This window comes from Etheostoma cragini, chromosome 19 (assembly GCF_013103735.1).
Source record: "Etheostoma cragini isolate CJK2018 chromosome 19, CSU_Ecrag_1.0, whole genome shotgun sequence".
Lineage (NCBI taxonomy): Eukaryota > Metazoa > Chordata > Actinopteri > Perciformes > Percidae > Etheostoma > Etheostoma cragini.
In genome coordinates this window covers 3596999-3623306 of record NC_048425.1, presented here as the reverse complement: position 1 = coordinate 3623306, position 26308 = coordinate 3596999, and the positions used below count along the sequence as shown (strand labels likewise).

At 40.1% G+C, this 26308-nt stretch overlaps 2 protein-coding genes across 6 annotated transcripts; one reads left to right on the top strand and one right to left on the bottom strand.

The window, feature by feature from the left end:
- Window positions 1-11426: 11426 nt before the first annotated feature.
- On the bottom strand, window positions 11427-18608 carry ccnb3 (cyclin B3). 3 transcript variants are annotated; one of them, XM_034857169.1, is made up of 13 exons: window positions 18396-18608; window positions 18046-18184; window positions 17734-17817; window positions 15766-15822; window positions 14716-14828; window positions 14435-14600; window positions 14233-14334; window positions 14038-14130; window positions 13595-13732; window positions 13297-13452; window positions 12950-13099; window positions 12253-12383; window positions 11427-12139 (listed from the first exon to the last, which is right to left on the bottom strand). In XM_034857169.1, exons 2-13 carry the CDS (start codon window positions 18127-18129, stop codon window positions 12070-12072), a joined length of 1344 nt encoding a protein of 447 aa, XP_034713060.1. In that variant the 5' UTR covers window positions 18130-18184; window positions 18396-18608; the 3' UTR covers window positions 11427-12069. The 3 variants fall into 3 exon arrangements, with proteins under 3 accessions (XP_034713060.1, XP_034713061.1, XP_034713062.1); XM_034857170.1 differs by having other exon boundaries at window positions 18046-18181; XM_034857171.1 differs by lacking the exon at window positions 15766-15822 and having other exon boundaries at window positions 18396-18604.
- A 60-nt stretch (window positions 18609-18668) lies between these two features.
- Window positions 18669-25800, top strand: si:dkey-171c9.3. 3 transcript variants are annotated; one of them, XM_034857213.1, is made up of 3 exons: window positions 21006-21116; window positions 24394-25285; window positions 25318-25355. In XM_034857213.1, exon 2 carries the CDS (start codon window positions 24400-24402, stop codon window positions 25258-25260), a length of 861 nt encoding a protein of 286 aa, XP_034713104.1. In that variant the 5' UTR covers window positions 21006-21116; window positions 24394-24399; the 3' UTR covers window positions 25261-25285; window positions 25318-25355. The 3 variants fall into 3 exon arrangements, with proteins under 3 accessions (XP_034713105.1, XP_034713104.1, XP_034713102.1); XM_034857214.1 differs by lacking the exon at window positions 21006-21116 and adding an exon at window positions 18669-18899 and having other exon boundaries at window positions 24394-25800; XM_034857211.1 differs by having other exon boundaries at window positions 24394-25798.
- The last annotated feature ends 508 nt before the right edge of the window (window positions 25801-26308 follow it).

The window sequence follows — 26308 nt, the reverse complement described above, 5'->3', positions numbered from 1 at the left end:
TAAGAGCCTGCTTTTGCACAACACAAGAATCTGTTCTTTCGGAGACAATTCTGTCGTCTAATGGTGTCTTTTTCTTATCACTAGATGTAAACACCAGAGGTAATAGCTTCAGCATTATATCCCCTCAGTTTCATTCTGCGACATTCAACACTCACACAGGGTTTGAAATTGATCACAGTGGAGGCAGAGACACCAATTTCTCCAACCACATCAGCAGAAAATAGACGAGAATGCAATTCAGCCACGAGACAGAGACACAGCTGCACACCAACGGCCAAATGATCCTGAACTGGGAGGCGGATTTATTATGCCTTGATATTGAAAACAATGTGTTTATGGCATTGCTATGTGGTTTCATGAAAAGCATCCTGGGAAATAGTGAATCAATCATCATAGCTTTCTGTTACTTTCACATTACAGTATCTGAAAATGACAAACTGAATCTGGGAATGTATCAGTGTATTTTGATTAAAAAAAAGTAAGAACATGTTAACAAAATTCTAGAATAAGAATACAATGAGCAGCGCAAGCACTATTTTTAAGGTTTCTATTTCTATGAAGATACACATTTTCTCAGGTCTTGCTTTCTGTAAACTGCACGGGTCAATGTCTGCATTTTCTTTTTTACGCAACAGGGATAAAAGCATTTTTGGATGCATGAAAACATTACATTCTCCAGGTGAAATATAAACAATCTGCTCCTTTAAAAGTAATAGTGAAAATCTGTATTCAAATAAATTAAAAGCAAATAGCCTTAAGAGAAGATTATTTAATTGGTTTGGAGAAGGAGGAACCACCAAAATAAAAGCAGTAAACAAACTAACCTCCCTCTAACCAGATCTAACACACACACACACAGCCACACCATGTGTGTAACGTGTTTTGAGCTTTTAGTACTAGTCCAGTTATCTTATCCAGTCCATCAGAGGGTAATGTCGCCTTTTTGTTATTCTCTGGAGGTTTCAGACTACAGTGACAGACATCTGGGCTCGAATCAACATCCGTAACACATAGCACACCATTCACCCATCAGGACCAGACAACCTGGAGCAGGGTTTAGGACGGTGACACAAAAACCATCAGATTTTCACTCAAGTGACCTGGAATCAGTTTGAAAGAAATCTTTTCCTATCTCTTTTCCATATCCCCAGGACCTCAGCCGCACAGGAGCACTTATTTGGGTAGGTGACTTTTTGAAAAGATGAATTTGCTAGTGGGCACTTTAAGTTAGAGGTCAGGTGATGTGAAGCATGTTCCCCCGTGATTTTGGAGTGAAGTCTGCATCACGGCCTCTAAAGTGCTGGGTGAGATTATGATCACTAGCTTGTCATATTTCTGCAGGACACCGGGTTTTGGGTTGGAGCTTTTTTTAAGAAACAAATGGTCCAGAAGGAGTGAGAGAAGAGGATGATATACACACCTGTACGCATATGTTCTGACACACACACCTGCTCTTTTCAGCCAGGAAAAGTAAACGATCAGGAACCTATTAGTATTTAAAAAGGCACAATCTGTTGAAAGCGACTAGGAGCATCAGTTGATATTGACTGGGAGGTTGGCAGCGTGAATTTGCAATTCACTCTGAGTAGGATCAGAATCTGTTACCAAGAGTGGAAGAAATCTAAGGATGGCAGTTATTATGGGATAGAAGAAGGAAGCGGACAGGAATGGGCGAAGAACTTTTGAATTACTTAATCTAATTCTTTTATGAGCATGACTTAGTAGAAAAGCACAGAATCAAGTGAGAAAAAAAGCACACAATAAGGGTTGGGAGAACTGTATAGAAAATGTTAATAGAAAGTGTGGAGTGTAATCAGAGGGAATGAAACGGAAGAGTGAAGATGAGGTTTCAATATCTAACAAAGAAAACTAAAGGAGAATAACTACAGGAATGTGTTCGCCTGGGCAGCTGAAATAACCTTTCAGAAGTAGTTGCAATCGAGGCGGGAGAGTAACCTGGTTTGGTAAAGAGTATTGCCAATTACAGGGGGCTTGATTTTAACGTCCAATTCACTTCAGAGGAATGAAAGAGAGCTCGGGATAACCTCTCTTCAGGAAAGGATGAAACACCTTGAGACAATGTATTTCATAAAGCACTAGAGTAGTCGGGAGGGCCCAGATCAGAGGGAAGAAATTAAAACAAATCCCAAAGCAATTTCTCGACCAGCAGATGAAGCAACATAAAAAAGGAAAAGATTGCTAGTTAACAAGCTAACGATGGTTTTCAGCATCATTATGTGACCCTGTCTGCTGTTCAGTCCACCTGATTAACCAACACATTCTCCAAGCAGGCTCCCTTTCAAAAGTAGTAGTCCCCAAAGCGTACATGTGATTTCAGAGGAACAAATTGTCCACTTGAGATCAACGGAAACCAATGAAGAGATATGAGCCCCCCCACCCCGTTCCACGCCTGCCAAAAACTCTTTGCTGCCATGGCAACTAGCTGTCTGTCCCCTAATTTCACTCCGAAATATGTTTTGATCTGTTCTGTGCTTTGCAGCATTCGTTAATTAGTAAAAAATAAATAAAGAAAACTAACAAAATGTAAACAGTTAAGATGACATTTAAGATAAAACAGATTCTATTTGTGTTTGATAAAGTTGAATACTTTAAATATTTTATAAACGATTGGCTCTTTGATATGTTTCAATGTCTCAGTGTATTGTTTTAATCTGTTTATTTCCAAAAATCACAAAAAAATGGCATTTTAAACATTTAAAATGTTTCTAAAAAACATTCTTGGGGGCTTTTCAAATGTATTTTTATGACAGAAAAAGCTGAATTTGAAGCAGCTAACGTTCTAGTTGGAGCTAAAGCACTGACAGGGGCAGGTAAAGTGGAGCTGAAAGGGCCTGAAGTGCAGGGATGGAAAGAAAAGAAAAATACTTTAAATAATTTTTAGTGAGTAAAAGAACTTGTGTAGAATGGCATGATGAAATACTGTTATTCAATTAAATGCCATATTAAGGCTACAAAATGAATTGCATTGAATGCTAAGCCCTGATGTCCAAACCAACAATAATTCCTTTTTTTAGCAAACAGTCTGGCTAGTGTGGCTAGTCCACACAGTATTATGGGATGAAGGAGAAACGTGCTCTGGGTTGTTGGCATTTCTTTAAACCAATCACAATTGTCATGGCCGGACGGCGCCACGGTGCCGCTGCAAAATAGCCTCAGGAAGGAACAACTGTACGTTCAAAAGCTGTTTTAGTCGAGCAACAATAAACTCGGCAGAGGTGTGTAGTAACGAGTTACATTTACTTAAGTAAGCTTGTGAAAAAAATGACACTTCTCTGAGTAGTTTTAAAGTCCCTACAGTTTTTACTTGGGTAGATTTGTGAAGAAGAAACTGTACTCTTACTCAGCTACATTAGGCTACTATGAGCTTGATACTTTTCTTTTTAGCCCTTTGGTATTGTACGCGTCATTGTTTTTACCCACCTGCATTTTTCGCATAAAAAGTCGCAACCCTAGTCCAAAACAAATAGCAGCCTACATGTTAACAGGACATCATCGTCATCATCATGTAATTTACATCACACACACTCCTTCCTGTATTTGATGTGCCCAACTTCACAACAATAGTGGATATGTCTTCAGACAACAAGGCAATGTTTAGTCTGTGGAATGTAATAGAGATAGTTTAAAGAATCAACAATCAGTTGGAACTGCCAGAGGTCTTCAACAACATTGGAATTAAAAATGCAGAGCTTATTAAACAAGACACCCACAATCAGTCATGAATTACATCTGAGAGTATTAACAAAGCAATAAACACATTGGGGTCTGTAACCTCTATAAAAAACAACATGGTAGTTTGTACACTCCGTTTTGGTTTTTAATCAGTCTAAAGATAGGTTAATAGGTCAGAAAACTAGATGTGTTGTGTAGTCATCCACTTCAGGCTCTCTGCAGTCTTTGTTGTATCCACTAAGCACCATTTAACATTCGGTTAGGTTTTTAAACACAGCGGTGTCTCTGATGATGTAGTGATCGGCTCAGCAGCCCCGGCCGCTTCATCCATATTCATACTACTTGTTTCGATTCTCAAACGTTTGGCCCTGTATTGTTTTGGCTTGTTTATTCCTCTAACCCCCCCCCCCCCCCCCCCCCCCCCCCCCCCCCCCCCCCCCCCCCCCCGTCTTGCCTCTTCTCAGTCCCTTCTTTCTATGACAGGGCGATGTTGCCCTTTCCTCTCCGTCCAGCTGGGGAATGCTAATGGCAACGTGGCAAAGCCAAGACAATTTGTCAGACACACACACACACACACACAAAATGAGAAACACACTGTGCATCAGTGAGCAACACAAAAAACACACGAGCATTGGAACACACAATGAGAGACAATTGCTAGTGTCTAGCTTTTGTAAATCTGCAGCTCATTCCAAGAAACAGTGACAGGAAAACAGAAAGAGGTACAGAGAGAGAGAGAGGTAGGCAGAGGGAGAAAGAGAGAGGGAGGACTGAGTCACTCCTACAAACTGCAGACTGGGTACTGAATGAAAATATTGTTTTGAGAAATAATGATTCAGGCACCTGGGCAGCTCCCTTGGTAAAGCGTGCCCATATACATCGAGGTATACTCCTCGCCACAGCGGCCGTGGGTTCAACTCCGACCTGCAGCCCATTGCTGCACGTCATTCCCCCCCTCTCTCTCCCCCTTCAAGTCCTATACGTATAAAGGCCTTAAAATCCCCCCCAAAAAAAACAACAACACATGATTCATGCAGAGGACGGAACAAGTATCATGCAACACCATCTACTATGAATGTTCATATTAACCCCCAAACCCCAATGTCAATTGTCAATTCTCAAGATGGACAGTTTTCAGTAAAAACCTAAATCGATGCCCACAATGCAACTCCGGAGATTCAGGTGTGTTAGTGAGTAATGTCGCCTTGAGCTGCTGTCCTCAAACAGAGATGAGGAGCGGACTACAGGGGGCTGGCAGGCTGACTCAAAGGACTTTGATTTCGGTTCTTATTGATTCTTGATTCCGATCCTTTGAGTGGTGGAGTTGAAACGGGTCACATGCTTATCTTACAGATGAGGACATTTAGTTTTATTCAGTGGTGATTTACAGTTTTTCCGGGCTTTTTCAGCCTAACATTAGAGCGCCGCTTACTGTGCTCCATGGCTGCAATACAAAAAGCGCCTGGCCGCTACGGAAACCAGAACTTTACTTTTATTTACCCTTCATTTCACCAGGAAGTCCCTTGAGATTGACCTGGCCAAGATGGCACACCAGTTACAATTTAAATAGAAACAGCATAGTCAAACAAACAAGCATAACACATGAAAGGAAAACTTGGGCATGTTAAATTTGAAACCAATGATTGGATTTTATTCCAATAAAGACACTATTCCATTGGAATCTTAATTTCCAAATTGGAACCGGATTGCGATGCCCTTTAATCAAGGTCTTTGTAGGCCCAACGACTCCGCACGCAGAGAGACAGGTACGCATGTACATGAAACTAAATTTGAGGAGCTGTATTAGTAAATTATTTGTACACTATATATGGGGAGCCTTAAAAAGGTCCTGATCTAAAATCCAGTATCACAATATCCAGTTCTCTTAATTTATCCATCTGGGCTGGAAAGAGTACTAGAAGATTATACCCAATAAAAGTACCGTTACTTTAAAGAAATTGTAGTCAAGAAACACCTAGTAAAATAAAGTACTTTGGTTGAAATGCCTACTCTGAGTAAAGTTACAATTTATTTTTTAAAGGGAAACCTAATAAGGCGTAAAACACAATAAGGCTACAAAATAAAATAGAGTGATCCCAGTGGGGAATTGTACCATTACTACCGCTTATAAAGCAAAACAAACAGACAATTGGAAATACAATTCTACACTACTTATCAGCAATAGCTTCAAATAATTGTAAATATATTGCTTACTAGTTATCACTTTTACAACCACTGTCCTCACTAAAGCTTCAATTAACCAAAAAAAGAGGCCAAAACTCAGACAATTAAAGAGAAATTACCGACAAACAATAAAAAGAGTAATGGACACCCCAGCGGGTGCAACAAGCAATATTAAAAAGGTCCCACGGTATGACAATTTCACTTTATGAGTTTTTTTAACATTAATGTGCATTCCCCCTGCCGGTCTATGGTCCCCCAGTGGCTGGAAATGACGATAGGTGTTAACCGAGCCCTGGGTATCCTGCTCTGCCTTTGAGACAATAAAAACTCAGATGGGCCGATCTGGAATCTTGCTCCTTGTGAGATCATAAGAGGCAAGGTTACCTCCCCTTTCTCCGCTTTGTCCACCCAGAGAATTTGGCCAACCCATGAGAGGGAGACATCATGGCTTTCAAGTGAGCAAAATGGCAAACGCTATAGACTCAGAAATGGCACGTCATAAAGAAAGCTTGTTGTGGGACTGGCTCTAGTGGCTGTAGTTCTGTACCAAGGCTGAATTTGGGAAAGAGACTTCAGATATGGTTTTAGGTAACCACTAGGGTTTATATAAGAGCATCCGAAGAGCGCCATGTCATGGACCTTTAAGCCACCTAAATTAGGCCTACACTGTCTTATACTTCCTCAAGAATTAACATCAGACTAAACCATCAAAAGGTAAACAACCCAAACATGTGTAAACAATATAAACTCCCAACGGCTGCAGCAACAAACACATATTGCAGCAAAAAGAGAGCTGCACACTTAGCACAAAACTGTTTGTTGTGGCGCGCGCACACACACACACACACACACACACACACACACACACACACACACACACACACACACACACACACACACACACACACACACACACTTTGTGTTTGTTTATTGCACTCACCTCACACAGGCCCTTCTGTGAGTCTTGAGCCCCGCGAAATCCTCAATTTAGCTGCTCAGGTTCAACTTCAGGTTCTGCTCGTTCATTCTCCATGCATTATATATCCAGTCCACTCTGCCACTGTGGTCCTCTAAATGTTCAAACGAAAGCAGCAGAAAGTCCTCACGCCCTTCACGGAAGGTAAAAGTTCCTCAGTGAACAAAAGTCACTGCTTGAGGATCCGTCATGAAACATTTAGCATGCTAGCTAGACACGCGTGCCGTGCACCTGTCCTGTCGGTGGTAGCAACCATAAAACGCCATGGGTGTGTTTGATTTGGGTCACCTAGCGTGCCGCCAGGGTGGTGCATGGTTAAATCACTGCTTAATTGAGGGTTAGGGTTTGCAAACTTTCTTTTATTCTGTTCTATTTTTAACTAATTTAAAGCTTAAGTGCGTGACGTTTGGATATTTGAACGTCCCTTACATTCAAGCCATTGCCAAATGAGTTGCTACGAAGCTAATTAAGACTATGAGCTCCACAAAACTCTCATTCTCTCTGTATTTCTCAGTATGGAAAAAACGGTGTCATCAGGTGCCTTTCACGCGCAGAAAAGTGAAGAAAATCCCCTCTTCTGAAGAGTCCATCATGATCTTTAATCTTCTGTGTCCTCCGCGGCTACCATGCTAGTAGCAACTGTTAATAGCTTTTTTAGACGGGACCAAAATAACTTTTGAACCATGTTTGAACTTCTGCAGTGTTTGTTGTGTTTCACGCTAATCAAGCACATTTTCAGAAACTTGAATAATTTAGGTTTCAAATGAAGCCTCATACATGCATGGCCTTGCCGTTCCTCTGTTAAACGCTTTCACCTTTGGGAAAGGGAAATAGATGGAAAATCAAGCAAAAAGAGGTGGGTTTGAACAGGTGCATGTGTTTTTAGCATAGGCGCTACATTACATTGCATGTCACATACATTACATATCATTTAGCTGACGCTTTTATCCAAAGCGACTTCCAATTGTGCTTTTAACCTTGAAACTACAAACTCCAGACAACAACAACAAGTGCAACTACAGTAGGCTAGCTTTAAATAAGCCAAACTACAAAGAGACAAATTAAAGTGCAACTGTAAGTTTTTTTTAATTATTATTAACCAAGGCTACACATCCTAGAAGTACAATAGTTTTTTTTTTAATCTTAAATTGGCCTACGTGTAAAAATATCTACACTGTATATTTTTAATACAGGGTTATAGGGTTTTATATCAGGGGCACATTTACAGGAAAGCACTAAGCACTAAAAATCTATGGTCCCCGGTCTACCTCCAACAATGCTGATAAAATAGGTAGGGAAAAAAGGAATATCACATAAGTAACAACAAAAATAGAATCAAAACACAAGTTAGTGCAAGTTAAGATAAGGTATGAAATATGACATAATAAAATAACGCAATATAAATTAGACAGTAATTCCAAAATATAAACTGAGTAAACAGGAATGTAATACATGAATATTCATGATGATTGAGGGTTATATATATATATATATATATATATATATATATATATTTTTTTTTTTTTTTTTTATCTCTGTTAATCCACTTACAACAAACACGTTTGTTGAGCAAAGAAATTAGAATCTTAAAGTGAATTGGACAAGTGGCTTGTGATTGTGGAACCATGCTGTGACGCTGTGAGCTGCAGGGGACTGAGACACTCATGAGTCTGCATGCAGTTGGAAGTTAGAACAATAATGGCTTCTTATCTTAGCGCTGGGAACTGCCTAAAGCTTCAGAACTGCATTCCGGAGACTTGGAAAGGCATTCGAGACTTCATGGGAGTGACTTCATGGAAACTCCCCCAAACCAAACTTTTTCTTTTATTCTGCAGCTCAGTCGTCTTGAATGACAGCTGCACCTCTGAAGTGTGAACTAAAGAGTGAAAAGCTGCCAGCTCCTTCTGATTGTGTAAAGCTAACAGACTGAAAGCCTGTTTCCCAGCCGACCACTGATCAATAGCTCATATGAAGTCCGGCAGCGCCAGTTTAGATGTGAATCTCCCTGAGCCGAATGGGCACTATCTCCACCAGCACACTTTAATCAGACTGAGTTATTGGAATCTGTGGCTCAGAGTGAACTGATGTGGGGGACGACCCACACACACACACACACACACACACACACAATGCAGCCAATATCAATCACTTTAATTGATCGAGTGAATAGCAGAGGAAGAATGGGCTCAGAAGTCTCCGGGGCCGATGCAGCAGTGTGTGTTTGGCAAGATGATGTTCACTGAGTTGCAATTGGCAGGGATCCATATTATATTTGTGAGTGTGTCTGTGTGTGTGTGTGTGTGTGTTAACTACAGTGCGTTTACAACTAAGGCAGGCCTATTCTCAGAGTCAGGGTTCTCATCCTCCCTGTAACCACCTGTATTCATTTGTTCGTCATCTGTTTCTGTCATTAACTAAAGGACAATACAGTAAAGGTCAGAGATGTGGTCTGTGGTCCAGATGGTCGCTGGTTTGATGAAAATCTGTGCAGGTAAATAAGTAGACTAAACCCTAATTCCTCTGCCACTAAGGTGTCCTTGAACAAGGTACTTGGAGAAAATAAAACTATATCTCCTTCAGAACAGCTGGGCCCATATGCTATTAATTATGACCTACAATAATTGGCATTGCCAGAAGAAGAGTTGAATATTCGTTTAACCCTCCGGTTGTCCTCCGGTCGAATTTGACCTATTTAAAACATGTCTTTAACTGAAATATGGGTTTCTTTTTAACCCAATTACCACAAAAAAATGGATTGGATTCCATACAACGCTCTTTTCAAATACAATTAATCACTTTCGTTCCTGATTAAATTCATCAGTTCATTCCTCTGATCATAACTATTAGTCAAAATGATTCAAAATCTTTGCTTTTTTAACTCAAATATTAGATATAATTCGATGTAAATGATGGTTATTGACCATGAATTCCAAAAAGTAGTGTAAAACTAGTGGTAGTAAGATGGTGTTAGTGAAAACATTTTTAAAAAAAGTCAAAAACGGACGTAAATGTCAAATTTTTGTCCGTTTTTGACTCGTGAGGACAACATAAGGGTTAAATCAAACGTTTGCAGTCGGAGTGCAACCATGATGCAATGCGAGGTCAGGATACTGTTAAGGATCATCTCTCGCTCCACTGTGGCCACTCAGACGTAGAAATCCAACACAGCACTGTGGAGATAGGTCTGGCGATGCCAGAGTATTCTGGAACACGTAGGACATCATTTTTATTTATTTTTTCATTCTCAACAAGATACATTTTCCGATTGTTTTCATGGTCCAAAGTGAAACTTTGGGCAGTGTGTCCCAGTTTAATCTGGGAACACTAAAATAATTTCCACTGCCTTACCTTCCTTCCTTACCCACAGCAGGTACCTGCAGAACAAAAAAAAGAATGCTACCTATCTGTACTTTATGTTTGTGTATTGTTGATTTGGGTCCAAGCTGTAGTTGATGTTTTACTTTTAGCAAGAAGCAAAGAATTGAATGTTTTATACTCCGTCTTCTTATTCTTGTCCAATCTCAAATGTGAACTGCCCAAGAGGACTGTCCCTTTAAATCCTTCAGAAGTACCACTGAAGATAACATTCAGCAATCTCTCATTTTACCCAGTTTGTTGCAACTAAATGAAAACCAATAAATGGATGTTATTGCACGGCTCTCTTTGCCTTTCAGGTGCTGAATATTCAGTTGCTAACCACAAGATATCAGGTCAAGTTCATTTGTAAAACACATTTCAGCTAGGCAATTTAGGGATTTCACATAAAAAGGAACACATTTTAAGATAAATTAGCATTAAATCCACTAGGTGAATTAAGCACCTACAGTACTAAATGTAAATTTAGAACCAACTGACCTTTAAAGAGAATTTACCGATCCATAATATTTGTCTTTATGTATTTAAGATTAAGTGTGAGCATGAGTAGGGATGTTTTTGACAAAATTCTAAACTCAATATCCACTTATTTTGTTTCACTACAAATCCTTAAAGTGGTCCTTGAGTTAACAATTTTATGTCCAACTACTGTCTCAAAATGTAAAGACTGACCTTAAAAACAGACCTTGGCCAACAGCAAAACATGGTTTTATTATGGCAGTTTTTCCCAAAATGGGTCACCAATCGGCAGACCGAAAGGCACAACAACGCTATATGTGAATTCTTTTTCCTAATTAAAATGAGTGTTTTTATGCTACACTGGTCTTTTCAGCTCAGGTGCTACGTACGCGGCTGTTAACACCCCCCTCTTCCCCCATTTTCTACCGGGATTGAGCTTGAGGGTTGAGCTAAAGGTTTGGGACCTCTGTATTAGGTAATAGAATCAACAGTAGTCCAACATGGCTTCAGAATAATAATCAGAGTTTCAAGAGAAACAGATCTGATGGCTTGATCTTTTTGGGCTCAGAGAAGCGGCTGCACCATGCAGAGTAGAGTCTGAGCCCGGAGGAACGTGGTGCATTACTGCCCCCTAGTGGCCCAACAACCCAATCACATCCTGCACACATCAGCTTTGAGAGATGCTCCTACATCAGGACATGGCTACATTAAAATAGATTCAAAATGCCAATAATCCAAATGATGGACAGCCATTTTATCAAACATAAAAAACTTTATTTTTAGAGTACGCATGACAGCTATTCAAAAATAGCACAGCATCATTCAGTCGCCTTTTATACAAATAATTAGCAAGGTGATATTAACATGATAAACACTGTACAATGTGTGGAATACACACATGCATCCCTGCTAACTTCAACAATGTATGAAAACTTATAAAAACATGAGGGCTGGTGCATAAATCAGTAAAAAGTAAGCAATTTACCAATTTCACCTCCCCATCATATTAAAATTTACTTTTTAAAATTATACACAGAGAGCTTACAAATTACTTATGAATTCTCGTTTTTTACTGTTATAAAAATGTTGTAAAATGAATGCCAAACAGTGTATCTAAATGCAACACTAAAATGCCATTATTAAAAACCTTGACATTATAAACTGGCAGAACGTAACACATGCCCACATCAACACTCTTTTCCATCACAAACTGGAAGATTTATTTCCAATATTACATAAAAGACTGGCTAGACTACATGTATAAATATTAAACATATTAACAAGTTATATACAGGTTTGAGGAAATTCTTTTTAAGTATTCTTACTCAATTTCTAACGGCAAGATTAAAGTTTTTTTTTTGGGGGGGGGGGGGGGCAACATCTCACTGAGATATCGCTTTCTCCAAAATGTCTATGTTGACCAATGGCAGGGAAGAAACTTCGAAAAACACTCTGAAAGATAAAACAATTGATTAATATTCTGGTTGACATATTTAGCTGCTTGTGCATTTCATCGTTACCCACTACATTAGGAATGGGTTGGTTTCATACGCCTTTAAACTTACTTGTGTGAGTATTTGCTCCTGACGGCTCGTAGTTTATCGTCTGGAGGAGCTAAAAGCATCTCGTAGAGTTTTCTGACAACAGGAGCCACGTCCGACGTCTGATAGCCCGAGTGGAACTGCAGGATGGGACGCTGCAGCACAAATGACACATTTGTATTCAAAAATATTGAATACTTAAAAGCTGCAAAAATATAAACACACAAATCTGTCGCCCGGCTTTCATTACTCGGCCTCTGTCGTTTTCAATATCTTACATAAACATTATCATTTCTAAATTTTTGGGATTTAGCCAGGAACAAAGTGAAATTAGTCGCTGCTCCTGCCACTAGTGCCACAATGATGACTCGTGTACATAGAAAAACTATTTGCATTTAAATTGATGGAGGATTGTTCTCTCTAGACAGAGCTGCAGTTCGTTGTCGTCATGCAGGACTAAAAATTCATCCCGATCAAAAACTGTTGGAGAAGCATAAGAAACTTCTTCACTTGTAGAGCCTTTTACACCGACAGTCGCAGGATCTAAGGCTACATCCACACCACTACGTGTACATTTAAAATAAAAAACCATCTCCGTCTTTTTGGTACGTTTCAGAACTACTCCAACGATACCAAATCAACTTCAGCAGAAAACATCTTAACAGGGAGCGAAAAAAGAGAAAAACAAAGCAACCATGTAATGAAGTGAAGGAGAGCCTACCCATCCTCCCAGGTCTTTGGTGACGAGCGCCATCAGCAGGCAGGCTGAGGCGAGCAGCGAGCCTCTCTCCGACACCAGGTCCATCTCCATGAGACTCATCTCGCAGTAGTACCGGGCCAGGGTCAGCGTGTCCATACCGGCATTCACACACTGCAGAGACAGCACAAGAGGTGAGGGATGATAGATGTGGGCAGACGCCAAGTGATTGTGAAAAGAAAAAAGGGCTTGCTGTGGCTTTAAAATACGCGCGTTAGCTCTTTGCAAGAGCAAAAGAAACACCCCAAAGGAGCCCTTGTGTGTGCCGTTGGGAATAACCCACACACATTCAAGGGATAACACACACACACCTTGGCATAGCGTCTGAGGAACCGATAGGGGATGGGGATGTTGATGTCGAAGGACAGCCCCTGCAGGATGCTGGCCTCCATAGAGATGATGTCCTCCCTCTTGTATGCATCGTCGCAAATATAAAGAAAGTCGTCGACACAAGGCGGGGTGCGCTCCTGCAGGACCACCAAAGATAAAACATGAAACAGGTGTTGGTGTGAAAGTGTGTTTTTTTTTTTTTTTTTTGGGGGGGTGTGAGTTAAGTTGATGTGCTCAAAGTATTTTTGGTTATCTGAACTTTATGCTGTGCATTATTACCTCAAACTTGGAGGCAATGAGCATGGTGGTGGAGCCAACGAGCTGCAGCAGCTCCCGGTGGACTGGAGTCTTGGAGAGGTAGTGGTCTGCCATCTTCACGGCCAGGTACAGGGTCTCGTGGTACAGCTCAAAGTTCTCCTAAACGATCACGTAAACACAATCCAGTGAACATGTTGCAAAACCGGAGAAGCATTATGGAATTAACCGTAGCTGGCACAGCCCAGAGACAACGTTGTCTTGCTGTAATTTACTTTCAGTAATCTAACTGTGCAGCAACATGAGTGTTATCTAGATTATCGTTTACATGTGCCTCAAAATTGGTTTATTTGAAACCACAGTTTAAATGAGCAATGATTTTACAAATGGGATTACCCCACTCAAGTTACACCCTTAAAATATCTCTTATTAACAAAAGGTCACAGCAGGCTACCAGGAACACTCGCCTGCACTTCCACCAGCCAGTCGATCAGGATTGCCCTCATCTCTGGGTTGAGGCTGGGCTGCTGGGGCATGTAGTTACAGAGGACAAACCTTTCCTGCAACAGATTAAAACAGAAAGATGACCGCTGCCCCAAAAAAAAAGGCTTTTTAGGCAAATTCCTTTTGGAATTTGGTAACAGTGTTTAGGTTGGGCTCACCTCTCTCTTTTTGAGGTAGTCAAAGATGTCCTTTGCGTACTCCGGACACATGTAACAACAGTCCTCAGAGTTCTCAGAGTCGATGTCAAACTCCTCTGGGATCTGCAGGAATGATGAGAATATGAGTAAAGGAGGAAACTGCAAACTTTGTCTACAACACTTGTACAGGTCAGAAGCTCCTTTCGAAGTGAATTCCCCTCACCTGTTGTTTCTGAAGGTGTGCTGGCACTTCACGGACAGCAGGGGGCGCGGCAGCAACCAGCTCTTCTACTGGAGCCGCTACATCCTTCTGCAGCTCCTCTTCATTCCCCTCCTGTGCATCCCTCTTTTCTTTCTCATCCGGGGTCCCGTCTGAGCTCACCGACAACCTGCCGAGGGAGAGAGGCTGCACATTAAGTCTACCGCCAGGGAGAGAGCTACCGGAGAAAGAGCAGGAACTGAAATCGAGGCAGAGTAAACAGACGAGAACAAGGGCTGCATTACTGTTTCAGGTTGGCACGATTCTTCGCAGACTCTGAGGAGGCGCTTGTCTTCTTCACCTGCTTCTTGCCTGCTTCCTTCTTCCTCCCTGGCAGGCTAATCTGAACTTTATGAGCCTGTGAACACAGTCACGGTGGGATTAGGATTAGTTTAATTCACCCCCCTCTTCACTCATTTATTATTGCCCAATAAAAAAAAGCTTGGTAGTTTACAGTGAGCAGTGACATGATGCCAATGTTTACTTTTTTTTTTTTTTATCTTGATTTACAAATTATCATTTATAAAAGTGATGATATTTTAGGATCATTGCCACAAGTATTTTTTGGGAAAACCACCATAAAGTACAAAACTCTTGTCTAAAAGCTGCAATATCATGATTTGAGTCTCAGCACATGGCCGACTCTCACCGCCGTGTTCACCTCTGTCGCCCATAGCCTGCTGTGCCGGCAACTAGATGGCATACAAACACGGTGCTCTTTTCACACCCAGGTGAGGTAGCAGTGTCCATCAATTCATACAACAGTGGAGAAACCAGCTACACCGTCAACACCACAACCCGGGGATGCAGTGTGTCACTCACACTCTACAGTCTGTGTGTCCTTAATGTCAAAGCCAATGATTAAAATACAGTTAAATTACTTACTTCCTCAGTGCTATTTTCGTGTGTGTATGTGTGTATGTATGTATGTATGTATGTATGTATGTATGTATGTCTGTGTATATATATATATATATATATATATATATATATATGCTGCACAATATATCTTTTGTCATTGCAATATCAACTACCGCAATAGACACATCGCAGGAAACACTACAACATATTGCAACAGACACTCAGATTTTTTTGTGTTAGTTGAAAGAACTTATCCATAGAAAACTTCACTTTTCTTTTTTTTTTTTTTTTAAAAGGTTTTTTTGACTCAAGGCCACGAGACTCCACATATTTGAAATTCCATGCAGCACACTGGATACATCAGGCACTCCCAATGTGTTAAATGTAGACCCTGGTTTGACACCGTGACCACCACCAAAGTGTTGGATACGTACGGTCCTGAAGCCGCCATCGCTCTTGGGCCGACACTCTGACAGACACTGACCTATAGCCTGTCGTCAACAGGGCCGAGCCGTTAAAACAAAAACACACGGCAGGAGATCATCCATAACTCATACTGCTTTCAGACAGCAGCTGGTGAAACATGGCCTGTCATTCTCACTCTCAGATGTTAATAAATCAAACCTGGGGCAGGTTTATACGGAGGTCATATCATTTTAAGAATTAAATGCTACAGAGGTTGGCAGCATGCTGATGGATCTGAAAGCTACATTTACTTTTCAGGTCCTCTGTCTAACCTTCAGAACCTGGAGTGACACAGGAGTGCAACATATTGTCCTTCCTGCTACTTTGTGTTTTTGAGTCAAAGATCATGTCTGAAATATGACCAATATTTGCTTGTAAAATTGCTTTTCTAGCTACAGTGCATAGTTTCGGGTGCCCCCCCCCCTCCCCTTGAGGAATTCGGAGTAATGACAACGCTGTTGTTGCATCCATATGACACCAGCCTTCTGTAATCAAACCAAGGAGGACACAGAGGATTAATTGATGGGCTCTTCAGAAGCGCTCATTGCCTTCACTCGAGCTTCTGCCGGCAAAAGTCACCATGCGACACCATTTTCTAAACACAGCCATACTGAGAAATACAGAGAGAGTTGGGTGTAGCTGATGGTCTTAATTAGCTTTGGAGGAAGTCATTTGGCAATGGCTTGAATGTAACGGACATTCGTTGATATTAAAAAAGTTACACACTATAGCTTTGAAGAACACAAAAATATTTTATGAACATCGTTTTGGAACACCATGTCTCATTATCAAAGCACATGTGCAGTATTTTAGTATAAAAAGGGACAGTTGAGTGAAACTAAGTTCATATTTATAACACATCACAAATGCTGTTAACCAAAGGACCTTTTCTTGCCATGATGCACCATAACGTACACATGTTCCAGCAGTTTTACTTAACAGTGTCACGATCACGGGTCAAATTTTCTGTGCATTACCGCGGCTTTGGTAAGAACATTTGCAAAAGTGTTTCCACTGATTCACGGTGGTGTTACACAACGATGCAATCAGAGGAGACTTGAAGTTAAGGTGATGGTCTTTAGAGGCAGCTGTTGAGTAGCTCTACTAAAACTAACCCAAAACCACAATCAATATGCAAAAATTGATGTTGTCAAAGTCCCAAAAACAATAAAGAGCAGCCACGCTGAATGATCATTCAGACCAAAACATCATGTTTTACTAATATAAAACATTACCACTTAGTAGAACACACATTATCATAAAGTCAGACAACATGGTGCTATAACAATCATGCAGAGAGTGATATTACTATCAGCTCATATTGACAATATGGTTATAGATGTAACCATTTCACGTAATAAGAGACTTTGTTTCCACTGTAGACAAAGTGTCCAACCTAGGGCTGGGCAATAGATCCATATAAATAGATAGCACAATAGGAGATATGAGCCACCATCTTTGGATCTCGTAATATCATACAATAATAATAATAATGTATACTTTATTAAACCTGCAAGGCGAAATTACATTTTACACTGTTATTACACACAGGCCGGATTACACACAAAAAACATTGCTCAGTCCCTATACATGACATAAGTGTTGTCCATTCGTGGTTTTACAGGCTGCATTACAGTAAAGTGATGTAATTTCCTCTAAAACCTCCCAGACTGTTCATGCAGTTCTATTATTTCCCTTACCCAGTCAATCATTATATCTACATTATGATGATTTTTTACAAATCGGATTGTGTTAATAATTTGTGTAAGCACCAATTGTTAACCCTACATTTCAGCGCAATGTCGTTATTGAGGTATTTGGTCACAAAGATTGTCATATGACGCCAACTGCTTCATCGAATATGTTTTTAAGTGTTGACCCTGAACTTGGATGCTGTCCCCTCAACCAAAACCACCAACTTGTAAGACAAGACTCACATTAGTGATGTCGATAAAAGCGGTCCTCTTCTTCGGGGCTCCATGAGGAGGAGAGGAGGACCTCTTCGCCTGTTGGCCTTCCTCCTGCAACAGAATGGGATAACACACTTAGCTAGCATACGTATGCATAGATTGCAAAAATGAAATACGTTGTTTACATTTTACCACAAGTCTTATTAACTTAACGTTTACGTTAATCCCTTCAAAACGTCAGTCAACTACAAGGAACAGCTGCTGCTGCGCCTGCTTTGTTTACAGCCTCTCCTCTGCAACCAGCAGGTTATTTAAACGAGCATAGAGTGCGTCTTTTACCTGGTTCTCATTCGATGTTGCATTAAGCTTGGGTAGCTTGCTCCCAGCGGTGAGTGCGGGATTCTTTCCCCTCGTGAACGGCATGGCTGGCTCCTTTATCCTCCGCAAGCAAACTCTGCAGCGGCTGCCCTTTGATCTTCTTAAAACACAAAAAAATGGCGGTTCGGTTTTGAAAACGTCCTGTGGCTTCAATACTAAGCTACGTTAACAGTCTTAGCTAACGTTAAAATAGAGAAACGTTAAGTGAGCTAAAGAGCGTATGCATCATTGTGTCTGCGAGGTGGGGTTTCCACACGTGAACCGGTTCTGTGATCAAAATATAAATGCTATAATGTATTATTTTGTCTTACCGTGTTTTTTCTTACTCCTTTGATTCGGTCACTTAGTTAAGGAACGAGAAAACGCCTGCAGCGTATTTAACTGTTGTAAATAGTCCAGGTTTGTTGTGTTGCTTCTTAGACGTGAGCTCTGCTCAAACAAAAGTGCTTCAGCTGGGGATCCAAATCTACTGCGCATCGTTCTCATTGGCTGAAATTTGAGCCGGGTGGACCAATCAAGAAGACGCTAAGGATGCCGTTGCCAGAGGGCGTTGGTTTCATAGTAACGTCTCCGCCCGGTGCACTTATTGATTATCAAGGCAGTAGCGTTAAAAATTAACTCATTACATACGAAAACCTTATTATGTTATATTTTAGTTTTGTTATGTTATTTAATTAATAAAGTTGAGAAAAAATAATTCAAACTATTTTAATGCGTTTAAAAACCCGCCCGCCTCGATTCCTCGATCCAACGAACCCTGGAGGAGGAGCTTGTAGGATTTTCAAACAACATAACAACCAATGGCAGTTTAAACGGTGGGGATTTTATTGATGTTTTCACATAAGACAGTTAAGTGTTTTTCTCTACCGGCACCGAGATGTACATTACAATTCAGACATTCACACACATGCATACATCACAAAGTGTATATAGGGCCACTGTTGCCTAATATTAATTTTGCTATGCATGAACTGATGTCTACCCTATCTTTTAGATGTACAAAAAACTATAAGATCTGCCGATTCTGCACATACACAGGCTACAGTTCTGTCAAAATATTAATGTGATCAATATAAACCTACATCAGATTTTAGTTAGTAATGAAGAAGTATAATAGAAGTAAAAGAGAGTGTGTGTGTGTGTGTGTGTGTGAGTGTGTGTGTGTGTGTGTGTGAAATTGGGGTATTTGCCAAAGAAATTTTTACAAGATTATGTGATTTTAATTGACTGCATTGCTGTTAATTTTAATTATTTTTTTTTAAATTTTAATCTGTTTATTGATCCCCTTTGGAGAAATTACAATTTACAGTCTGTGTCCACACTTTGTTAGTTTACACACAGTCCTAAACTACACACACATGCTCAGGATCTATACATGCACTAATGGAGATGTCAGAGCGAGTGGGCTGCCAGCCAAACCAGCACTCTGAGCGGGTGGGGGGGTACGGTACCATTATTTGCTATCATGTTTTTTACCTATATTCACAACTCTCACAATGCGGAATTTCAATACATTCATACCCAATTTGTAATTTCAAGTAAAAAAGTCCACAAGGCGCTGATGATTTGAAAAAAACAGTTTTCCTTAAAATAATATGATTGTGGCATAAAGCTCTCACAAAGATGCAGAATACAGTAAGTCAGGAGTGTATTTCTCTCTTAAATTGTGTAGCTTTTTTTAATGTGCTTGTGTAATGCAGATCTGGCATGGAATGATTTCCCTTTAGGCAGCCACACAAGACTGACCTTAGAATCTATTTAAATGATGATGTTAAGCAATGAGCTCACTGCCACACAGATTGTATTTCCTGAATTGGAGCAGAAACAGCACACAGAGGACCTATGGGGCCGCACAGCACAGAGTTACTGCAGCAACAGTTGGACAATAGAGGTTCATAGGACATTTGTGCACCCAGAGGGCACGTTCGGGATCCAGCTGCCAGAAGTTTGGAAGACCGATATCTGTCTGAATAATGGGGATAGAGGCCTAACGTGTCTTGTTAAGAGAACAAATAAATCGTAAATAGATTCATTTTAATCCTCTACCGACCTTCCACTATTAACGGCAAATGTCAATTCCGAATACGCCCTTTAAATGCACTATCAAGTCTCCAAAACGGACTAACACCCCTTGGTTATTGTTTGACTTCCAGCACAAATTGAACAGGTTTGACAAAAAGTCCTATGACCCAGAAACATTCACTCTTAATAACTCAGCTTCAAGGCCTGCCGTTCACGAGTTGCAATGTGGCGTCTAATGAAGTCTTCAGAGAGAAATCATCTCAAAGCAATGCTTTATTTCATCTCCCCTCCCTGTTGTCCTCATCCAAGACTAAAAGGCTTTCACATGAGTGCAGTTCATGTCCAGATGGCTTATGTTTCCATCAGAGGTGCAAGGGAAAAGCTGTATATTTATTTAGGGTTTAGCTGAAGCCGCTAAGAAATCTGCATTGGGTGGGGTTTGGAAACTAAATAAAGGTTGACATGGATATACTGCATCACAGAAAATTACATACACACAATCAGTTTGTGGTATTGGCTGTTGTGCAGCAAACTGCAGTAAAATCACAAAAGTGACACCATTTTTTACCTTCTCCGCGTCATCTCTTCCTCCTCAGCCAGTTATCGTCCTCTTTTTTCTCTCACGAACCATCTTTTCATCATTTGGACCTCAAGACCAAAATATTAAAATTAATGACATGGCTATAAACCCAATGCAGGATTACATAATGTGTATGCATTTGTCATTTGTGTTGTCAATGAGGTATACTACAGCCAATAACATCACACACAAACACTATTTCTTCTCTCACCACGCGCACGCGCGCACACACACACACACACACACACACACACACACACACACACACACACACACACACACACACACACACACACACACACACACACACACACACACCGGAAGTGGGTGAAACTTTGAAACTTGTTAACTCATCTGTCAAATCATTTCCTTGTAAACTCATTTGCACCGGAGACAACAAACAGCAAAACACCGCACGCGTTACCAACTGGTAAGCTGGTTTACAGACAGTCTATAAGGCGCCTGATGTTTCCTGTATCTTGTTTTCTCATTTTGTAGTTCATTTACGTAACTTTTGGCTTTATCCAGCCTCATAAGATGCCTTCTGTGTCTTGCCAGGTAGCCTATAAAAGTAAATCTGCAGTTGCCTTTTTCACCTGCCATACTTCATAAATCTCAAAGTTTTGTAAGGGGAAGCAAGCCTATTTCCCTTTTTTTGGTCAGGGAGAATTAAAATATGTTCTTGTTTTTATCTATTTTGAAGAGTTTATTTTTTTGTGCTTAATCTCTGGGATTCTCTTTCTAGTTTTTCTTGAGCTAACAAAGGTTCAGTTGAAATATTGAAAACAAAAGATGATACACTGTGAAGATACTTTCAGTAATTTATCAGCAAAAAAAGGATTCTAAAACCCCAAAATACTTCCCTTGCAGAAGGCTATATCCAAAATTCAGTTTTAATACAAGGTCAACCAAGCCATTGCATTTCCAACAATATTTTGCAAGGCACTGAATGGCCTTTGTGCTGGTATTTGTGAGCATGTAGAGACTTTGTCTGGATAGAAGAGACTTTAGGTGTGTAAGTACCATCATATTCAACAGACAGGGTCTACACAGGGTTGTGTAACCCAAATTAAAGTAGCATCCTCATCTCATAAACATAAGTTTATCTACTCAGAGTCCATCTGCCAAGAAAAAACATTCCTTGCTTTAGCTGTTATTTGTTTCACATCTGTGCTTCATTCTCGATCTTGTCCTTCTCCCTGGGCTCTGTCCATATTTATCTCAGGCTGTGGTCCACTGAGTGTATTATTGCAGGATAATACTGTGACACATTGTGTATAAATGGTTTGGTAAAGTGAGCTCTAGTGTCGCTCAGAGCGTTATTCACATTGGCTGCATAAAGGAGCTTATAGAGGAAAAAGAAAGTATGTGTGCGTTTGGAAAAGACAGCTACCACATGGAGTATGTTCAAAAACTGCTTTGGAACTGATTTGAGTAACATTTTTGGAAAATCTACATTAATAAATCAATTATTCTTGGACAGGTTACGAAATAAATGTAATTTTGATGATTGATAGAAGATAAAATAAAATGCTAACCCAGAAATCCATGAGCGGATTCATCAAAGTCCTTCTAAAGTAGTACTAGTAGTAATAAAGTAGTTGTAGTGGAACCAAAGAAGAAAATGAGGAAGTTGTTAAGGGTGTTAAGTTCAGTTTCACTTTTCTTTTTTACAGTCTGTCTCATTAGAAAACTTAAAATACAACTTAATTAGCAACTATACTATAAGGTTATCTTAGCTAGGTAAGGAAATACATACTTTCCAATCATTTTAAAACATATTTGATAACGTTGATGAAGTTTTGAAACTTGAGCAACCTTTAAGAAAAAAGTGTCAACAATAAAAATGTTGTTAGCAAGTTTAAGTGCTAACGTCTATTTCAATAGAAAACTTCTGCTAATGCTACAGCTAGGTAGTTCAATGTTAAAGGGAAAAAATGTACAATGCAACAAATAAAGCGATGTGTAATGTTACTTTACTACAACCTAATTATCTCAAACATGCAAATAAATATGTTTGGAGGTTTATCTTTTTACAAAAAACACTTTTAGCAAATTTGAGAATAATTTTATAAACTTGAAGAATTAATTCAACTTTTTGGAAAACACACCTATTTTCCTTTAGTTGTTCTAAGAGTACAAGATTTCTGAAATGAAAACCAAGGACATTTCCAGTCCGGTGGTCAATATATCAATAAAATGTCTGTTGTTCCATAATTATGCATTTTATTTTCCATCAAATAAACAAGAGGGATAATGTGGTTTCAGTGCTAGTTTTTTAGGGCTAGTTGTTTCCTCTGGTTTCCATTCTTTGTGCTAAGCTAACTAGTGCAGTCTGAGCTATGGACCATTCGGATATGAGAGCAGTATCGATCTACTCATCTAACACTTAGCATTAAAGCAAATAAGTGTGTTTCCAAAAATTTAACTATTAGCCTTTCTTAGCTGGAAACTTTCAAAATCATAGAGCAAATTAGTAAGTCAAGGCAACAATGGAACTGTAGTAAAAAAGAAATATACATGTAAATAACAGCTTTGTGAATCAGTGCCCTTGAAAGCAATGATAGTTTAAGTTTCATATTAATTCATTCATATTAATAACTGTTTTCACTAACACACTTGTAGGGTCAGTGTTTCACTGGATGTGAGTACCAACACTTCTGTTAGCTAAATTAAGTTTAGAGAAACAAAACCCTTTGCAACAGTTGCATGTCCGTCCAAAGTTTTTTTTTCTGCATTGTGTTGAAATGGATACAGATGTTTTCAGAAATTGACAACAGAACACAGTTAACGTTTCATTTGTTTTGCTCCATTTCTGTTTTCTGTTCTGCTCTGTCTCAATCCCCATTAACTACAGATGCCGATACAAACAGAGTTTAGAGAAAATGTCAGGTTGCTGCTGTGGACGGCAGCCCTTCCTGCTTGTCACATCCTGGCTGGCTGACAGCTCGCATGTTGACAGGCTGTGGTGGAGGCCTCAATCTTACTTTCCATCTGAGGCTTCAGAAGGGGACTTTTTTGTTCTGTCTGGGCCTCGGTTTCTTCCGCTATTTCTACATCAGTTTGGATTACGTTCTCTTTTTCTGTTTCTTATGTTCTTAGTTTATCCCTCCTTCAATTTGCATCTTATAAATTTCTTCTTTAATCTGAGACAGGCGAGGAATGTAGGAATATTTGTGGAACAGAGACTAAAAGATAAATGCTGCACCATATAGGGGAAAGATATGTCCTCCCTGGCTTTAACCGAACACGTTGGCAAGCAATATTCTAACAGAAAAACAAGATAGAACTAATTATAGGAACGAGGCCGTGGTTCATACCATCTTTGGGCTCTTTTCTGGGCAAGCCAAGGCATTTTCATTTGTAAAGCACATTTCAGCAACAAGGCAATTCAAAGTGCTTTACATAAAACATTAAAGAGCAGTTAAAAACAATTAAGACATTGAAAACAGATAAAAGACGAGAATAAAAGTTACAGTGAAGTATAAGAAGTTAAACATTAAAGAGTAGTTAAAAACGACAAAAATATAAAAGCAGATACGATTGTCATATCATTTTTGCAATGCAATATCAGTACTAGAAATTTACAATTTCGTGTTGCAAGGTTGGTGCTTTGTACAGGCCTTCACCATAATCTTGTAAATCGTATCCAGGAAAGGAAAAATTTCCTTAAATTTTAACTAAGATTATTGCTTTTGTCCTCACAGGATCTGATGCAAGAAGCAAGCGCAGATCCAAGGGTGTCAGAGCCGACTCCAGAAGGCCTCAACAGAAGCCACCTAAACATTGGGGTTCTAGAGGAGTTTGCCCAAAATATGACCGAGAACATAATCCAGTCCTTTACAAGCCAAATGGAAATGGTGGCGCCTGAGGTGGACTGCCAGGCGTCCAGATTTGATCAGAACCAGGAGACGTTCGCGGAAGAGTTAGCCTTAGCAGTGATGGACGCTGCTCTGAGGGAAGTTTGTGGAGGTCACAACGTTGAGAATCACGACGGTTCCAAGAGTACAAAGTCAGCTTTTATAAATGAATCTGACAGTGAAAGATCCACAGATATGGATCCAGGCAAAGAAATCCAGATGTCCAAAGAAACCCAGCCCTTTTACCCTACGCTGTCCCAGTCAGGGCTCCTCATCATGGGATCCCTTGACTACCCCGACGCCCCTCCAACCACGCCTCTCCTCCCTCAGCTTGAGAGGAGCAGACACAGTTTCGCAAGGAAGCTAAAAGGAGGCTTGGCGAAGGTTTTCTTGCCGTCACCTCCTCCGCCAACCCCAAAGGACAAAGAGGAGGACAGGGACAGAGCTGCCAATGACTCCCAGGTGGAGTTAATGGAGCATCTGATGCACTCATTGTCCACAGATGATTTGGCCAAAGACTCTTTTGAAGTAGGACCGCACCATGGAGCCAAGCTGGAGGCGTTTGCGGAGGCTCTTTCATGTGACATTATTGGCTGGGTCTTGAGTGATAAAAACAGAGAGCAGATAGCCGATAGCGATCTTCATCTACTCGCCCACCAACTGGCTGAAACCATCATCTCCTCCTTCCTTGATGAAGCTAAAATGCTTGTCTAGTATTGGTATCTTAAATGTGGTTAATGAGATCATATTTGTGATTACTGGTGTGTAGACACAAACACACACACACACACACACACACACACACACACACACGCGTTACCTCCAGGGTGACTACCACTGCATTTTTATTAAAGGAACATACCAATGTATTGGGACTTTAGCTTATTCACCGTAGCCCCCAGAGACTAGTTGATAAACACCATTGTCATCTCTGTGCGTGCTGTAACTAGCCTAGCAAAGTTCCCGCAGGTAACTGGTTCCAACTAGCTACTGCTCCAAATAAGTGACAAAATACCGCCACCATAGCACTGGCAAGAAAACTAATGGTTTTGAAAGAGAGATTTCACTGCAATAAACATAAATGTCCTGTAGATGGCATCACAAGAGCAATGCTCCTGAGTGTCTTCAGCATGAGCATGAGGTCAGTGAGGTCAAATGTGTGCCTGCTCTACCAACTGAGCTAACCGGACAATCGATTTTGTTTTGAAATGATGAAAGAATAAAGACTTTGTTTTGAATATTACAAATGTAATTGCACTTTATGGATTCTTTTTAAATACCGCCATTAAGAGATAACTTTTATCAATCAATCAATCAATCAAAATGTATTTATATAGCACTTTACAACAACCAGTAGGTATCCAAAGTGCTTAACAAAATGAGACAGAAAGAGTAAACATAGAGAACAGTAAAATCAGAAAAGGTTACAAAGAAACAAAAGAATACAAATTGTCACACCACTGCTACGTATTAAAAGCCAGACTGAACAGATATGTTTTAAGTTTGGACCTAAAAAGAGTGACATCTGTAACAGTACGTATATCAGGGGGTAACTTGTTCCAGAGTCTCGGGGCTGCAACTGCAAAAGCCTGATCCCCCCACCGTTTATACCTGGACCTTTTATGAACACAACTCTGGCAAAGGATGAAATTGCATTGTTGATGTTTGATGATTTTCTATCCCCCATCTAAGTAAATAGTGCCCTATTCTGTTTATAATCAAGTGCAATCCTGGAATTTATTTGGTTATTTCCCCTTAATTG

What these genes read in the sequence shown, in the direction of transcription:
- ccnb3 (XM_034857169.1), bottom strand. Translation starts at nt 18,129, where the DNA reads ATGCCGTTCACGAGGGGAAAGAATCCCGCACTCACCGCTGGGAGCAAG. An exon ending in AATCGTGCCAACCTGAAACA is followed by an intron (nt 14,601 to 14,715) that starts GTAATGCAGCCC and finishes CTCCCTCGGCAG; the next exon opens with GTTGTCGGTGAGCTCAGACG. An exon ending in AGGAGCAAATACTCACACAA is followed by an intron (nt 12,140 to 12,252) that starts GTAAGTTTAAAG and finishes TTTATCTTTCAG; the next exon opens with AGTGTTTTTCGAAGTTTCTT.
- si:dkey-171c9.3 (XM_034857214.1), top strand. Translation starts at nt 24,400, where the DNA reads ATGCAAGAAGCAAGCGCAGATCCAAGGGTGTCAGAGCCGACTCCAGAA.